This window comes from Bidens hawaiensis, unplaced genomic scaffold (assembly GCF_021521415.1).
Source record: "Bidens hawaiensis isolate Kalapana, Puna unplaced genomic scaffold, B.hawaiensis_p1.1 tig00028514_1, whole genome shotgun sequence".
Taxonomy (NCBI): Eukaryota; Viridiplantae; Streptophyta; class Magnoliopsida; order Asterales; family Asteraceae; genus Bidens; species Bidens hawaiensis.
In genome coordinates, this window is record NW_027494668.1 from 223,277 (window position 1) to 241,068 (window position 17,792).

Here is a 17,792-nt window from a genome sequence, read left to right on the forward strand (position 1 = left end):
GTCAGTGGTCCGTCTTTAATCCAAATAACCGTTAAAAAAAACAAAGTTTAACAATGGTAAAAGTGGTTTTTTTCTTTTTCTTTTTGGTTAGAAAAATATCTTACAAATAAAAGTTAGTTCTATAAGAATAATATTTTTAAAAACCCTAATTATTTTGAAAACAAAAAACAAAAAAGTTACTCTCCATGGAAAGCACATAAAAAACATATTTGTAAAAAAATGAATAAATAAATAAATAAAGATTTTATGATATATTATTAACGATTAAAATATGCTCCACTTCATTTTATAAACCCTTGAACCAGACTTTTTTGGTTTTCTTGGGCTTTAAACTATTGGGCTTACCCACTTTCATCCAAATCGAAAAAATATAATCAACGATTAACGTTAAAAATAAAACAAATATGAAATTTCCAAAGTTTATAAAACATAAAATTTCAAAATATTTATCGGTTCGAATTTGTATATTGGGGTCTTCTCAAAACACAAAACCGAACCAAACCGATATTTCGATTTTTACTAAAAATCAAAACCGAACCATCGGTTTCTAATTCAGTTTGATCTTTTTGATTTTTTCAGTTTCGTACACACCCTAATTCAAAGTGTTAAGAAATGGTTTCTCCGACATTCCAAACCACACAATGAAAGCGTTACATTGTAGTTAATAATAATAAAATCCAAATGTTGATTTTATAGTTTCAAACGAATCAAATTAAACAGGTTAAACGGTTCAACATAATAGCTTTTTAAGACTCGAATCAAATTGTTAAATTGGCTGAACTCATTATTAATCATTTCATAAATCAATCAAATCATGACATATACAATACATACACAATGTTGCAAGATTCAAAACTACAATCACTTATGCAACCCAACCAATGATCAACCACAAAAGTAACACCACCACCACCGAGTGACCGAACATCTGCGACCGCCACCCTGCCGCTGCCACGGGACTCCGTGCCTTCACATGCTTCCCGAGATCAATCATAATCTCATACCTACAATTCGCTTTTCCAGTTGTCGGTTCTAGTTTTGTAATAACCGATAAATTATTAAAATTACACGTTCCTTGTTGTTGGTTAAATCTTTGAAAATACTTATTAAATGCGATCGATGCATTACTTCGAACGTCTAAGCCACCACAAGACGACTCGTACCCTAGATTTGTACAATCCGCATTTGTACACGCGTAGGTGATACTATCTACCAATTTAGGGTCTGTTTCACTGGCGTCTGGTGCCATCACGCACCATTGTCTTGGTAAGTACCGGACTCCCTTAGCTGGGACCATTGTCCGGTTACTTCCTAAGTCTAGTCTATACTTAACCGTCCCATCGTAATTAAAAATTCCCCAATGTCGTTCAAAATTCCCCGGATCAATACTTTTCGCATCCTCGTCTATAAGCCCGAACATGTAAACATCTGGAGGTGTTTTTCGTTTAGGTGTACCTAATAATATGTTTTAAAGTGATAAGTATTTGAATGTTTTATCATAAGTCTTAGCTAAAGATAACGTACAGGAAAATCCACTAGTATATGCTATATGTGCTTGAAATCAAGTAAATAAAAAAAAAAAGGTGACGGTTTGTCGGTTTGGTTTTATGTTTTCGTAAAACTAAGTTTTTAGTTCAGTTTTACATGTAATTATAAATCAAAAACACTGAACCAACAGAATTTATGGATTTTCTCTTTTGTTTTAAACGTGGAGTAATTTATAAGAATCTAGTAAATAGTGTAATCCAAATATTTTGGCCGAAATGTATGATTATAAAAAACTCTCATTAATTTACAAAAAGATTTAGCATGTTCATTATTTCGAAGCCAAATTGTTTTCGGCCCAAACTTGTTAAGCCCAAATGATAAAACCCAAAAGAAACGGAACCGCACCCAAACCTTAAAAACCAAAAAAGTTAAAATCGAACGATTTTAAAAATACTCAAGAACCGAATATTTGGGTTAAGATCAAAACCGACCAAAACCAACCCATACGATAATTATTTAAATCGAACCGAATTTATAGATTTTTGTTGTTACTTTGAATGTTAGCTAATTTATTAGAATTCAGAAAACAATATACCCAAAATATTTTTCCTTCAAATTTAATCATTAATTATCAAAAAAAATTAACCCCAAATTATTTAATTTACGCCAAAAATTTTCGATCAACAATTTTAATTTCGAATAATAAAACCAAAAATCAAAACCGATCCAAACCCAAACCAAAGAAACCAAAACCAAACGTTTTTAAAAAAAGTCTAAGAACTTAATTTTCAGTTATTGGTTCGGTTAATAACCGAAACTGACTATACCTTGTCCTTGAATGATCCTGCTTATTAACCCTTGATTAAACTTCCTAGCATATTGAATATTAGCATTCACATCTCCATCAGTTGGCCACCCAATCTCCCCAACAATAATCGGCATCGACCCGAACCCATTCTTCTCTAACGCCCACACAAGCGTATCATAATTCGCATCAAACACATTCGTATAAGAAACCGACCCGTCCACCACAGGCTTACCCGTCCCCTCAAAAAACGCAAAGTCCACGGGAAATGTGGGTCCGCGTAGAGACTAAGGAACGGGTAAATGTTTATGGTGAGTGGGGCCCCGTTGTCGCTTAGGAACTTGACAATGTTGATCATGAGGCCGTGGATGTCGGGCCGGAAGTCCCCCTTGGATGGGACGCCAGAGTCGTCGCTCTGGTAGACGTCAGCATTTAAGGGGACAGTCACTTTCACTTGTCGCCCGAGACCAGCTTTTATTAAAGCGGCTTGGATGTTTTGGACCGCGGGGAGTGTGGAGTTTGTGAACATGTTTTTGTAGGTTGTTACTAAAAAACGCAAAGTCCACGGGGAAATGTGGGTCCGCGTAGAGACTAAGGAACGGGTAAATGTTTATGGTGAGTGGGGCCCCGTTGTCGCTTAGGAACTTGACAATGTTGATCATGAGGCCGTGGATGTCGGGCCGGAAGTCCCCCTTGGATGGGACGCCAGAGTCGTCGCTCTGGTAGACGTCAGCATTTAAGGGGACAGTCACTTTCACTTGTCGCCCGAGACCAGCTTTTATTAAAGCGGCTTGGATGTTTTGGACTGCGGGGAGTGTGGAGTTTGTGAACATGTTTTTGTAGGTTGTTACTAAAAAATTAATATTAAGTGTTGTTTTGTTGTGTAGATGACTGAGTCGGCTCGGTCTGTAAATGAGCTGAGCCCGAGCCAAAAGTAACTTGGCTTCTTGGTTGGTAGTTGGCTCGCATGTATATATGACATGTTTAAAATAGAAGTTAAATCTTGATGTATAAATTATTAATTTTATAGGTTATAAATTTCGTGTCACGTGTATGTTAAAAATATTATTTTTTTGTATGTTGATATTAATGTGTAAAGTTACTAAATCTTAAAAGTTATTATTAAATATTATAAATTTTGTTATTATTATTGTTATTGTTATTATTATTATTAATAAATAAACGAGTTGTTTGAGCTTTTTATGATCGACTGGTTAGTATAAAAAAGACGTGTCAAGCTGACTAGTTTAACTTCGAGCTCAAGTCCAACCTAGTCAGGCTGGTTTACAACTAAATTACTATTTTTTTATGTGCATATCAAAATGTGTAAAGATACAAAATTTTAAAAATTTAATTTACAAATAATAATAATAATAATAATAATAATAATAATAATAATAATAATAAACTAGCTAATTGTAGCTGCCTTGAGCTTTGTTTGAGAATTAAGCTCGTTAAGATAAATGAGCCCAAGACCAACCTGGCCCAATTGGTTTACAACCCACTTATATAAAAAAAAAACTTATATTTTGTGAAAACAAAAAAATTAATTTGAAATTAAAAAACAAGTAATTTGTAAGCTCACCTTATATCTACTCCACGGGAAACATAAGCAGAAACATTTTTCGTCACCCAATTCTCAGCAACCGCGACACCACTAGCCAACGGGGCTAAGAAATCATTAGGAATCCCAAGCATAACTTGAATCCCCGAATTTCTAAGCGCATCCAACACCCAAGGCTCAGCTTCAAACAACTTAACTTTATTAAACCCGTTATCCTTCATCAACTTCACCACAATATTGGGCGGCAAAGGGTGCGATGCACGCGTACCCCAGTTAACACCGAGTCCTTGAACCGACGACATATTTATAATTAACGCGAAAATAATCATTAAAGCCCACAAAAATGATGAGTTTTGAGATTCCATTTTATGTGGGAAAGTTATGGTGTGAATGGTTTAGGTGACAAACATTGTGATTATAAATTTATAAGGGTTGAGATGAACTTTGTATAAAGGCAAGGAATTGCATAAAAGGTGAAAAAGGGATTGGGTGCCATGTGGGGTAACTAAATGAATCAATCTTTGGGTTAACTTGTTCTAGAGATTATTTGTTCATGATAATTTGGAATATAGTTAGGTTGTAACTAGTTTTCTAACCAGTAAATACTTAAAATGTATATTTCTAATAGTATTTTATTAAATCATCATGTTGATCATTAGATTGGACTACATAAAGGTTGTTTAGATTGTTGTTATATTCTTGTCAAAACCTTTTAAGGTTTGGCTAAAATCTATTTGTGTAACCATGAATGTTTTGTACTTTTGAAAAGTTTATACATAATAAATTAAAATGTAAAACTTTTAGACTGTGTTAACATAACATGAGTTGAGATGAATTAACAAACCAACCAACTTTTTTCTTCTATATTTTTTTTAAAAAAATATATATCCTGTATTCAAAGTTATTATAAGAATTTTAACACTATTAACAAAATAATATATATTGTTTATTATCATTATTATATTTGTAATTTGATACTAAATGTATCTTTGGACAACTAAATAAGTAAAATCTTACAAAATTATATGCTTAGTTGTATATCCTCTAAATTTTTGGTGATGTTCAAATGTATTTTACTAAAGATTTTGTGATGATGGACAATTAATTTTGTTGAACTAGCACAACCAAAATTGATTTGTATTTTGGTTAACTTACTCACACATATTGTCAATCTCTATCTTGGGAACATGATCATAATATTAAAAGGTACAATAAATAGCATAAATTAAAAATAACTAAATTACATAAAGAAAAGTGTAGGAACAAAACCAAAAAGAAAATAAGAATAAAGACATGAACTTTTGTATGACCAAAACCAACCACAATGTTCTCTTTGACTTTGACACCAACCAAAAGTCAACAATCAGGTCCAAACACTGTCTCTAAGTTTTAACACAGATTCACATAACAAACCAATCAAGCCTGCAAAAACTGGACCATTTCGCCAACCGGTCCATGCGGTTAGGACCATTCGTTATATTCTTCAAGAAAGTATGTCACACCTCCAAAGGTTAACCACGAGTGACTCGATAACACTACTACTAATCGAATTACAACCTTGAAGATTCAATCCCACAAGGGTCTTTCCCAGTTTCTCTAAAGAAAACATACTCTCATTAGAAACCCGAGAACAACCCGATAAAGATAAAACTTGCAAGTTCATATAACCGCCAAGTGTCAAACAAAATACACCTGAATCAGTAATGCAAGTCTTTGACACATCAAGATCTTTTAAACATAAACAGTTTTCAGAAATTGCTTGCAGGCTTTCGTCACCGATCTTCTTGCATCCGTAAAGATTAAGCATTTCTAGGGTCTCACCATGGATCTTAACCAAATCCACCACCACTTTATCCGTCAAACGTACGCAGTCGGTAAGGTTGACTTTCAAAAGTCCAACTTTGCAGACTTTAAGAAGCTCAAAAACACCGGTGTCGTCTATCTTGTCGAGCCCGGTTAGATCAAGATTATGCAAATGTGGACATAACCTCCCGATCATCTCCAGATTTGTGTTTCCGAACCCAATGCAGTTCTTGATCGTTAACGATCGTAAAGATTGACTTTCAAAAAAGTCAACGGGTTCGTGGTCTAAATCTTTGATTCCCATACACTTTATAAGTGAAAAAGATTTCAACTTTGAGTGTTGATTCGATAAAGTTCCCAAAATCCCGTGTTGGGTGATCTGATTACACTCTTCTAACTGCAAACTTTCAAGAAACCGAGTGGCTTTCGTGAACGAAACCAACCCGCTATCCGATACAAAACAACACTTTTTAACCACCATATGTTTCAACACTCGACACCCGTGTCCAATAGCTTCGAGGCTTAGATCTGTGACACCATAACACGAAATCACAGCTAAGGACGTTAAAGACACAAGATTTTTCGCATTACCCATTGCCCAAAAGCCTTTTTGAGTCACGAACCAAATACCCGTGAGGGCAAGATTGGTAATCGACTTCCCGTAACACCCGATAACCGCAAGCGATGAGTCGGTTATGTTTAAAGATTGAAGCTTTAACTTCAAAAGACCCGAAGATGATGATAATAAAGTAGTGATGGCATGATCATTAACAAGCGGGCAGTCTTTGATCGATAAAGACTCCAGCTTTGGGCAGCTTCGGGCAACAGCTTGAAGACCCTCATTTCCTATGTTTTTGCAAGATTCGATTGTTAAAGAAGACAAAGTCGGGCAGTTTTTCGCGATCGAAGCCAAACCCGCGTTAGATATTAACGGACATTGTGAAAGATCAAGACTTTCTAACAAGTGGCATTCTTTAGAGATGTTTATTAAAGATTCGTCTCCGATTGAAGGAAGATTCCATAAAGAAAGAATCTTTAAACTTGGGCAGCTACGAGCGATAGCCAAGAACCCAATACTTGTGACTTTAGTATTCCCCCTGACCGAAAGCTTGCCCAATCCACCTCGGGCAGACGTACCAACAGCAATGGCAGCTAGTCTAGTGTCGGTCGCTTTCTTCCCGTCTAAAGACCTCGTGAGACACCCGTCGTTTTGTTCATCGTCACTCGATAACTTGTTGACTTTGACTTTGGTTGACTCGAGTTCTGAGGTTCGGATATTACTTATAATCATAAGCCAATGTTTCGAGACACAAGCGGATATACCTCGTGTTTGGCTACCCGATAAACGAATAAAGATCTCGTACAGACATTCATCCGGGAGGATTTCGATTGACGGATTCTTGTTGTTATTGGAAAAGAGACTAAACAGGTCACCAGTTCGGGCCTGTTTGTAAGGTTGGGCGTAAAGATCATGAACCGATAATAAACGAGTCGAATCAATGGTGCATAATGATATTCCCTTATGATGTTCATCATCACCTACAAATTAAAATAAAAAAAAATCAATAATCATTGCACAAAAATAATAATATTAATAATTCCATCTGAATCATCACAAGTATGTTTAGTGTTTAACTTCATAAATCAATTGTAACATTTTCTTGAATGAAAATTAGTTCATATTCAAAGTATGATTCAAAGATTAATGTTTAACTTCATATTCGAACTACCTAATACTCATTATATCATTTTCTTGAATTATGAATCACAAAAACTTATAAGATAATCTTTTATGTTTATGTTCATAAGATAAACCCTAAAGTTTCAAATACCCATATAAACAAATACTAAAATCATACAAAAATGCATGAAAAATTAGAGAATAAACAAATTCAAGAACCACCCAGAAACCAAAACTATCCCAATTGAAAAACCCATCAAGATCCAACACCAAAATTTCAGTTTTTAACCTCTAGAAATTAGCCAAAAAGTATTATAAAAAACCCTAATTTGGAAATACAATAATCAAGAAAAGTGAATTATGATAAACTTACCACTGTACTTAACCAATGTAGGCATCTTTTGTGTTTCTTGAAATGAACCCAACAAAAATATCAAATCTTTTATCCAAATTCAGCAGCTTTTTATTCAATTCTTTCAAGATTTGTTTGCAAATTAGCTAAAGATTTGTTTTTTAGGCTGAAAGACAAATGTTTCTGTTGAGAGAATGGTTTCAGGATTATACATATACATGTGTGTGAATATATATTAATACTTTAAGTCAAATTGAAATTTAATATTCCCTATTACCCGTTCTATCTTTCACACTGATTATTTTCATTTAAAAAAAACTTATCGTAAAATTTTCTTTTCCCAAAATTCTAAACTAATGTTTTTGGAATTTTGATCGAAATAAAGATACTAGTTGATTAATGTAAAACTTACCTCGAAACGGTGCTCTAAACGGCTTGATTTTGGTTAATCGGAAGTTTAGAAACCTGAATTGAGTCACCGTTTAATCATTTGGAGCAACGTTTCGAGGTAAGTTTATAACAATCCACTCGTATCCTCATTTCGATCAAAAGCCCTAAAAAACAGCTTAAAATTTGGAAAAAACCTAATCACGTTATATTTTTTTTAAACGAAAGTCCAGTTAAAACAATTAGTGTGAATGTGAAATCGATGACAACTATTTACTGATGTGAGATTATTATCGGTAAACAGTAAGAAAATGGGATTATTAGAATACAATTTATCATGATTTAATATTTAATATATTAATATTGTTATAAATAGAGATATGTATACAAGTAGATAGATACGGAGTGATACATGTATATATGTATGAGTGAGGATTAGTCTTCAGATTCATTTCACCCACCTCACCAAAATCAGTCACCAAATTTGTTAGTTGCTTGTTGCATATACATTCATTGAATCTTTTTAAAAACCATGTTATTTGAGTTACTTATGTGTTAATACCATTGGACCAACACTAGGAGCCCATCCATCTTATTTTATTTTTCAAAGTCATGATTAGGATGAATTGTTGAAACTTGTAAGTTGGAACTAGAAAAGAAATAAGATAGAAAAGATAAGATTAAAAAAGTGTCGGTTGCCAATTGTGTGACAAATTGATTATATTTTATCAAGCACAATGAAAATGAAATACTTCATCCTTTTGTTAGGCTTGGTTTAGAAAACTTATGGAAAGCACACAACAAAATTATGGTTAAGTAAGTTTGGTGCATTTGGTGTGTTAAAAACAGTTGTTTAATTTATTTTTATTTCTCTGTTTACTATTTTTTTTAGTTCAAATTAACATCCAAACGATAGAATGATAGTTGTGATGTAACTTTGATGTTAGGTGAAAATCTAACTTTTATGTTTGTCTTTTTATATTTGTCGTTAAGAAATATAAAAGTAAAAAGAGATTTTTAGTGGAGATTTAACTATAAAGTATTCAATAACACCATTTTTTTTTTCTATATTAGTTTTTCTTTTAAACAGATTCTAGTTTAGTTGACAAACCATTTTACACATATAGGTGTAATATTATTTACCTTGGCAAATATAAAAATAATATCGTTCATAGTAAACACTCTTTTATATAATCTAAGAAATTACTTAGAAATCAACTCAACCGCTAAACTTAGGTATTGTGACTAATAACAGGGACAATTTCAACTATATTTACTCCTTGTAAAAATAAGTAAATGATTAAATGATGTACACCCTAATACGTCAAACAGGTTGAAATTGACCAAAAGTTCCTGGTTGACTGACTCACGCAATGTCCAAAACTAAATGTCCACTCTTGAAGAAGTCATACCAGATTCATAGAACTAAATATCCATAACATTCAAAATGTTACATGATACATTATACTTGGCATGATCGCATCCTAAAACCGCGACTTCTAATTATTAATTCGTCTAGAACACTCTTTCTTAATCATTATTAGAAGATATAAATATCAACAATCCAGTTGATTATAGTCATAGAACATAAAAAATGACCAAAATTATTAGGTCACATGTTTGTATTCACTATGGTATTTCATTAGGCATGTTATATGCAGTTGGTAAAATAAGCAAATGAGTAAAGTGTCATTTTCGTTCTTGTGGTTTGACAAATAATGCGAATTTAGTCCAAAATGTTTATTTTTTGCGTATGAACCCTCCACGTTTCCCAGTTTCTGCCAATTACATCCAAATCACTAACCCCGTTAGATTTTATCGTTAAGTCAGGGGTAGACATGTCTTTTCACTATTTCTTTATTATAATACTTATTTCAGTGAATTGCGGTTTTCGTCCATCTGATTTGTCCAAATCTGCAGTTTTAGTCTAGTAGTTTCAAATTTGCAATTTTCTTCCCTATGGTTTTATTTCACTTGCAATTAAACCCGAATTCTTTAATCTCGTTAAGTCTGGTCGTTAGACCTATTAGTGTGCCCTTCACGTGAGTGACAATTTTGTTTCTTCTTTTTTTCCTTTTTCCCCAAATACACCCCAGCCAATCACGTGAGGGGGGTTACGAGTTAGGACTAAGGTTTATTTGGGGAGAAAAAAGACAAAACTGATCGTCACATAAGGGGCACACAAATGGGTAACGACCAGACTTAACGAGATTAGGGAATTCGAGTTTAATTGCAAGTGAAATATACCACATGGAAGAAAATTGCAAATTTGAAATTACTGAACTAAAACTGCAGATTTGGATAAACTAGAGGGACGAAAACCGCAGTTCACTGAAATAAGTATTATAATAAAGAAATACTGAAAAAACATGTCTACCCCTGACTTAACGATCAAATTTAACAAGGTTAGTGATTTGGATGTAATTGGCAGGAACTGGGAAACGTTGAGGGTTCATGTGCAAAAAATAAACTTTTTGAACTAAATTCGCATTATTTGCTTCCACAAGGAGAAAAATGGCAGTTCAACGCCTGAGATATTCGAACTCTCGCGAGGAAACTCCATGTACTTAGCCTTAACCACTCGGCCCAAGCGTCTTTTATGATTTACTCTTCACGTTGAATCTATTTATAATTTAAACAATAAAATATCATATTGTTTGGGTTGTTAGTTACGGTTTAAAATTTTAAAGTAACACAAACACATCCAAACATTGCTAATTCTCATCTCTGTTAAAATTTTACAAGAAACACAACCATATTATTAGCGAAACACAACAAAATGCATTATTATTTTGAAAACAACCCATAAAAAAGACGACGCGTTTCCATTATTATTTTGAAAAGATCCTTGTAAATAGTTAGTCTCGCATCCCAAATGGGTAGCAGATCAACCCTATGAATAAATTAATTTACATCTTTAAGAATTACAAAAATACAAGTAAGTATAAACAATGTAAATGAAATGTCTTAACAACCCTGATCCCGCATTTTTAACTCTTTTAAACAGATTGTAAGCAATTTATCGGTACCCAAACAATCAAAACTAAGGCTTAAATCCAAATTTTCCCGAGCATTAGCCAACACTCCACCATTCAACACCTTTGTTTCTCAATTCTTTCACTATCTATTAAATCCTTCATAGGATGAATTCACATGTTTCATTGGTTCGTTATATCCTGTAAAAATAACTGGTACTTTGCTATTATTTCTTCAAGTGCTTCTAAAGTTTAAACTATAATGTTTATCATCTGATCATTTTTAATTTGGTATTAATCGGCATGCTTCGTCTACAAATAATCTCCCACCTTCGGCTTTCTTTATACGCATTTTAATGTTAAGATTAGTTTTTTTGTTTTGGGATTATGGGATTAAACGAGACATTGTTTTAGTGGATGTGAGTGAAAAGATCCATATGACCCGCTTGGGGTAATTTGGTCTTTTACACTATGAAATGTTACAAAATAAGTTTTTTGGAATATGAGGTTCAAGCTATAATGGTCGTGCCATGTGAAAAAAAAATCATACTTCTAATCAATGGTATTTTTTCTTTTAAGCCATAAAATGCTACATTACAAGTTTATTGTAATATGAGGTTCACTTTAATTGTTGTATCCCGTGTGAAAAAAAAGAAACTTCTCGTCAAGGGTAGACTGGTAGTTTGATCTTTTAACTTCAAAATGCACGTACTAAATGTGAATTGCGAGAGCCTTCGTCTTGGACATTTGGTCAAGTTAGACGTACAATAAATTTGGTAAAAAAAAATTATCTTTATTTTTAAAGTACTAAATGTGAATTGCTAGAGCCTTCTTGTTGGACATTTGGTTTCTTTAACAAAAATGACTACAGACATTGGATCAAAATATAAACTCAATTTGGTCACACTCTTTACAATCAGGATCAGCCCTCCTTTAAAGTTTAAATACAAACTTAATTTGGACACTCTCTTTACAGGTTGGATCATTACAATATTATATTACGGTGACCTTTAATATTTTTCTAACAAGAATAGTACTATTAATAGTACATGTGTATTTTAAAATATTTAATTTTGATGACCATATAAGTCAAATAACATGCAAATATAATCATATAACTAGGTAGAAAACTTGCCGCGTTGCGGCGGCGAAACACAAATTCGGTTGACATCGGTCAAGTTCGTTACGTCACCAACACTATATAAAAAACTATAACTATAAAAACACCCAAAACAGTATCAGTACACATAGAACTTAAATCAAAGTGGCACGGATGTGGTCGCTATCGATCAGGTTTATACCAATATATGCATCAAACCTAAAAAAATACATTAGTAAACACGGAAACACCCATAATAGTAGTGACACTCGTATATCTAATTATAGAAAAAATATTAAGATGTTTAAAACAAAAATTTCGGCTACGCTTGTTATGGTACTGAAACTAAACCAACAAAAATTTCACCGAGTTAACATTTTTAAAACACGGGTGTCATTGCGGCGAGATAACACGAATTCGATCAGTATTAGTTAGGTTCATTATGGGTACATAAAGTAAACCTAAAAAGTAATTTCGTCAAGTTATCATATTTAAAAAAAAGCATGCTTAAAAAACTGAAGAAAAAAAAACTAATAGAGCAATTAAATAACACATAATTGAAGAGTAAAAAAAGCATGCTTAAAAAACTGAAGAAAAAAAAACTAATAGAGCAATTAAATAACACATAATTGAAGAGTAAAAAAAAACACACTTTTGCTTGGGTAAAGAATCGAACTTGCATGTATCAAACACAGAAACAATTTAAGACACCTTCAGTCAATGGACCAACTTAACATATTATTTAAGTTTCAAAGTTTATTGCATAAAAGGCAAATTGAAAAACAGTTGTGCACCGACCTTCTAATTATTATTACTATATATAGTTGTGAAGTTTGGTGCCGCTTGGCCATCTATTGGTCCAAGTGACACCGCACCATTGGCTATACCAATTTTTTTTTTTGGTTTTAGTCTGATATCCTAACTAACATATTAAAAATCGATCGAACTTGCGTAGACTTACCGTCATAATATCCAGGCCCGACAATACTCATGTATTACCAACGCCCAAGTTTTACCGATTCACCACCGCAATGCTCGAACTGACAACACTCGGTTTTTTCCAACACTGGGGTTTTATTAATTTTTTTAGTCCTGGTACCATATCAAACGTATCCAAAACCACCGAATTCATGTCTCCTTACCGACGCAACACGCGACACCGGTAACGTTTGGGTTTTACCGACTCACTAACACAACACTAGGGACTGCAATGCTTGGGCTTGGTGGGTTGGGTTGCAAGATGGTGTTAAAAAAATAAAAAAAAGCTAATTCTTTTATTGTTGAGACTCACTGACCATTCTCCAAACCAACCTAGGTTGCAACCCATTTTTATGCCATATGCTAGTCCATGTAGTCCATGTAATGCTTCTTTTCTCTTTTCCCTTTTTTTTCACGCTTCTATATATTTTATTAAATGCAAGTTTTTTTTTCAGAAATATATAATTTTTCTTCTTAGTTTTCAGAATAATATTGTTGGTTCGTAAACTTATTATTTAAAGTTTTATTTTTTTATATATTTTAGAAATTATAAACTATATTTATTTAACAAAAACGTTGGTTTGAGTTACGTTGAGTTGTGAATGAGAGTGATAATTTAGATTGAGTTAGGTTGCATTTGTAATGTGTTGATGAGAGATTAATTCTTATTAGAAAATGATATAATGCTAAATATATATGTTTCTCTTGTTTATTTTATTTAATATTTTAATTGTTTTTGTTCGTTTTTAGTTAAGATTTGTATACTACTAACGTTTTTATGTTTCGTAGGTTCCGGGATTTGGTTTAGATTAAAAAGAGCGAAAAACGAGCTAAAACGAGCCAAAACGGAGATCCGGAACGCGTCAGGAAGAACCAGAGTAGAGAACCGGTCAGATCGGGCCGGTCTGACCGCCCCCCTTGGAAAAACACGTCGCGCCGCGCGGAGGGATATCTTATACCCGGTCGCGCGACGCCTAGGGAGAGCTGGGCTAGAGTTAATTCGGTTTTGCTTAATGCCGGGCCTTGTTTTGGGTATTTAAACACCTTTAACTTAAACCTAACATAACCTGGAAACCCTTGGCCGAAATTAAGAGTTCTTGGAGCATACTTTTGAGTTTTTTGGTGATTTTGAAGGCAAGAGGACATCCGGTGAAGAGCTACACGTTTACGTTCGAGTTTCCGGCTTTTATCATCTTCGATTCCCCGTTTCTTATATTTTCACCATGTTTTCATTATTATTTGTTTTGTTTGATTTAGACTTTAAGATACTAGGCTAAATTCCATAAACTACCTAGGTCGTGATGAACCTTAGTTCGGTTTGATTTATGTTTGGATTTCGTTTCGTTTTGGATTTTATGTTCTAAGTAAACGGTTGAGTTTGATTTAATTGATGCGTTTGATTGCTTGGTTTTGTTTACTTGAATTTATTGTTTCACATTGCCCTTGTTGATTGTTTCATAGGATAGAGTTTTGTTAGGTCATTTACTGTGTGTTCTTGGCTAGTTTGTGATTAATATGCATTGAAATCATAGAAACAATAAAATCAAGTAAATAGATAAAAGTGAACTGCCAGCCTAGAAAGCTGTAAGGTGATAGGTTGTTGATAGATCTTTGCTTGTCGGGATTGATAGATTTAGTTCTTCGTAAGGAGTCCGTCTATGTTTTATTGTCAGCTTAGTCTATTAAATTAATTGGGTCTGCTTTTCTATCTTTTGAATTACGCGCTGTAAGGTAGGTTTTCGTCATAAAAGATACTTAGACATAAGCAATTAAATACCCGTAAGGAAGTTTAATATAAAACTGGTGAGTCTTAAAACTTGTTAGAAATCCATAGGCGTCTTCTTGAAGTTCAAGGGTCCTGTTCGGGTTTTCTGTCAATGGTCTATTTTACGATCCCAGTTTTATAACTTGAGTTTTCCATTTAATTAAAAACCGTAACTTTGGGGATTTTAGCCTGGGTAGTTATCTTTATCATCTGAATCAAGCCAAGTTTTCTTAATTGTTTTCTTTAGTTAATTTAATTAGGTTAAGTTTTATTAATTAATTAATTAAGTTTAAGGTAATGATTATGTTTTATTATTATTATATAAATTAGGTTTAGGTTTTAATATTATATTATTTGTTTTATTATTAGTTAATTAAAGTAATCATTAGTTAATTATTATTAAGTTTTAATTATTAGTATTAAATTCCCCCTCAAATATTATTAATAAATAGTCGTGTCTTGTAGTCGAGTCTAATTTGCTAGTTTCGTAATTTAAAGAGTCTCGTGGGTTCGATATCCGGACTTACTTAGCTGTACTAGAGTCGATCGGTTCACTTGCCGGTTAGTAGTTTTAGTTAAGTTTAAGGGACTAGAGTATTACTTAGTGTCTAGATTAGTATAATTTTAGTTATTTATTATTTGAGTACTTTTAGCACATCAAGTTTTTGGCGCCGTTGCCGGGGATTTTCTTAGCGATTGCGTTATTTGCTTATTTGGACTTATTTGCTACGTACGTGCTATTTGTTTTATTTTCGTTTGAGTCGTAGGAGTCTAAGTTAATTTTAGTTTAATTTTTTCCGTTTTAGTTTTTATTTTTAGTCGACTTACTTAGTCTGTTGCGTTTTTCAGGTTTATGCCACGTCTTCATTCGCAAGGACCGCCGTTGGAAAACCTGGAATTTTCTCCGTTGAAGACTGACGCTGAAAAGCAACTGTTAGAAGCCAGTTCTACACCAAAGTCTTCCCCACACAGTTCACCACCAGAAAGTCCTAGAGTCCAACCACAAGTTCAAATGGCCGACCCAAGGACAATTGCTGCTCAAGCCTTCGATGGCTTAACCGGAAACCAGTCATGCATCGTCGTTCCCAGATCGAAAACCCCAACTCATGGCAAATTCCGTCATACGTCATGAACAACATCGTTCAAACTAATCAGTTCACGGGGCGGGATGACGAGGATGCACCAGCACACATTAGCCGATTTTACCGTGTTTTGAAAACTTTTAATTTACAAGGTGCTACCGAAGATGCTATTTTCTTACATCTGTTTCCGTTTTCACTTGCAGGTAAAGGAGCTACTTGGCTTGACACGCAGCCACCTGGCACGTTCACCACTTGGGAAGCACTACGTTCTGCATTTATCAAGAGATACTTCCCACCGGCTAAAGCGGCTGTTCTTCGCGATCAGATTCACTCGTTTCACATGGAGTCGGAGGAGCAATATTGTCATGCTTGGGAGCGTTTTCAGAGCTTGTTGTCTCGATGCTCACAGAATGGTCTCACACCATGGGCTCTCATGGAGAAATTTTACAATGGGTTGAACTACGAAACCCAAGTTCGGTTCGACACGGCCGCGGGAGGAAGTCTACTGGATAGGAAGAATGTCGCCGAATGTGACGAGATGTTTGAGAGCTTCGCTCAATCAGACCTCGCCAAAGGGCCACGATGCGGGAATTCCACTCCCGTTAACAGTACATCCTCATCTTCTCGAGGTGTACACCAGGTTAATCTGGATATTACTGTGGCTTCTGCTTTGGAATCACTAACTCGAGAGGTGAAGGAACTTAAGACTAAGGTGGACAAGTGTGAGTTTTGTAGAGGTGGACATGGCACTTTGGAGTGCCCGGTGATGAATCAGCAAGTCGATTATGTTGGTGGTCAGAATAGGTTTCCCAACAACAATTTCAACAACAATAATCAGAATTGGAATACTTACAAGAACCCGAAGCAGAATAACTCAAATTGGCGTCCCGCGGGCGCACCACCCGGCTATCAAAATTCTTATAATCAAGGACAAGGTCAGTATAATAATACTAATAATAACAATGGTACTAATGTTCAAAATAATGTGCAAGATTCTAATGGAGGAATGAGTCGTCTAGAAGATATGATGAAGCAAATCTTGGAGAGGGATCAAGTTACACAGAAAAAGTTTGCCGAACACGATATGCTCTTAAAGAATCAACAATCTTCTTTGCTTGACCTTCAAAGGTCCGTTGGTGATATTACTCGTCGTCGGAAGAAAGGCCTCAAGGACAATTTTCGGGTTCTACTCAGACGAATCCGGCCGCTCAACTAAAAGCGATTACTACTCGTAGCGGAAGGGTTTTGGGTCCCGAGGTTGTTAAAGAAATGGTTGGAGTTGAAGAAGAGGAAGCGGTGGATGAAGAGATTGAGATGGAGGCTCCGGGTAAGTCAAAAGGTAAACATCAATTATTGAGCCACAAGTTGAGAAAAACCCGGTCGTATTTCGGCCACCACCCGATATTAATATTGCTCATGTTCCTTATTGTCACACCCCAACCTATGGCGGAACATACCGGGGCGCGACATTGATTGTATCATAGCTCAAAAGACACTAAGTAAAATACACGTGTCAAAATCTAAATTATTCATTCATATATCAATTTTCAAAAGCACAAACATTGTCTTAACTATAACGTTACAAATCGATAATAAATAATTTAAAACAAGAAAAATTTTTCTTCAATCATCAAGCAACCTAAGGTCTCATCTACTTCCAATACTTGATTCATCCGATAAAGCTACCTACGCCATGCGTGAAAATATATATTTTGTCAATATAAAGTTGAGCAAGTAAACCGCGATTTTGAGTATATATAATAATAAAATGACAATTCCGTGCGATAATTGTAAATCACTATAACTAGTATAA

General features: G+C 34.3%; 1 protein-coding gene and 1 pseudogene across 2 annotated transcripts; both read right to left on the reverse strand.

The window, feature by feature from the left end:
• Nucleotides 1-742: 742 nt before the first annotated feature.
• On the reverse strand, nucleotides 743-4,533 carry LOC143577345 (glucan endo-1,3-beta-glucosidase 5-like). Of its 2 annotated transcripts, none has more exons than XM_077061198.1 (4): nucleotides 3,886-4,533; nucleotides 2,821-3,161; nucleotides 2,316-2,523; nucleotides 743-1,455 (listed from the first exon to the last, which is right to left on the reverse strand). In XM_077061198.1, the coding sequence occupies exons 1-4, from the start codon at nucleotides 4,220-4,222 to the stop codon at nucleotides 866-868; spliced, it is 1,476 nt and encodes a 491-aa protein (XP_076917313.1). In that variant the 5' UTR covers nucleotides 4,223-4,533; the 3' UTR covers nucleotides 743-865. The 2 variants fall into 2 exon arrangements, with proteins under 2 accessions (XP_076917313.1, XP_076917312.1); XM_077061197.1 differs by having other exon boundaries at nucleotides 2,316-2,535; nucleotides 2,821-3,173; nucleotides 3,877-4,533.
• Nucleotides 4,534-5,042: 509 nt separating this feature from the next.
• Nucleotides 5,043-7,233, reverse strand: LOC143577340 (EIN3-binding F-box protein 1 pseudogene; annotated as a pseudogene).
• Nucleotides 7,234-17,792: the final 10,559 nt, after the last annotated feature.

Excerpts from the sequence above, each read along its gene's own strand:
- LOC143577345 (XM_077061197.1), bottom strand. The coding sequence starts at position 4,222 with ATGGAATCTCAAAACTCATCATTTTTGTGGGCTTTAATGATTATTTTC. Across the intron at positions 3,174-3,876 it reads CCGTGGAGTAGATATAAGGT|ACAAAACAACACTTAATATT; the intron begins GAGCTTACAAAT and ends GTCATCTACACA. Across the intron at positions 1,456-2,315 it reads CAGGATCATTCAAGGACAAG|GTACACCTAAACGAAAAACA; the intron begins GTATAGTCAGTT and ends ACATATTATTAG.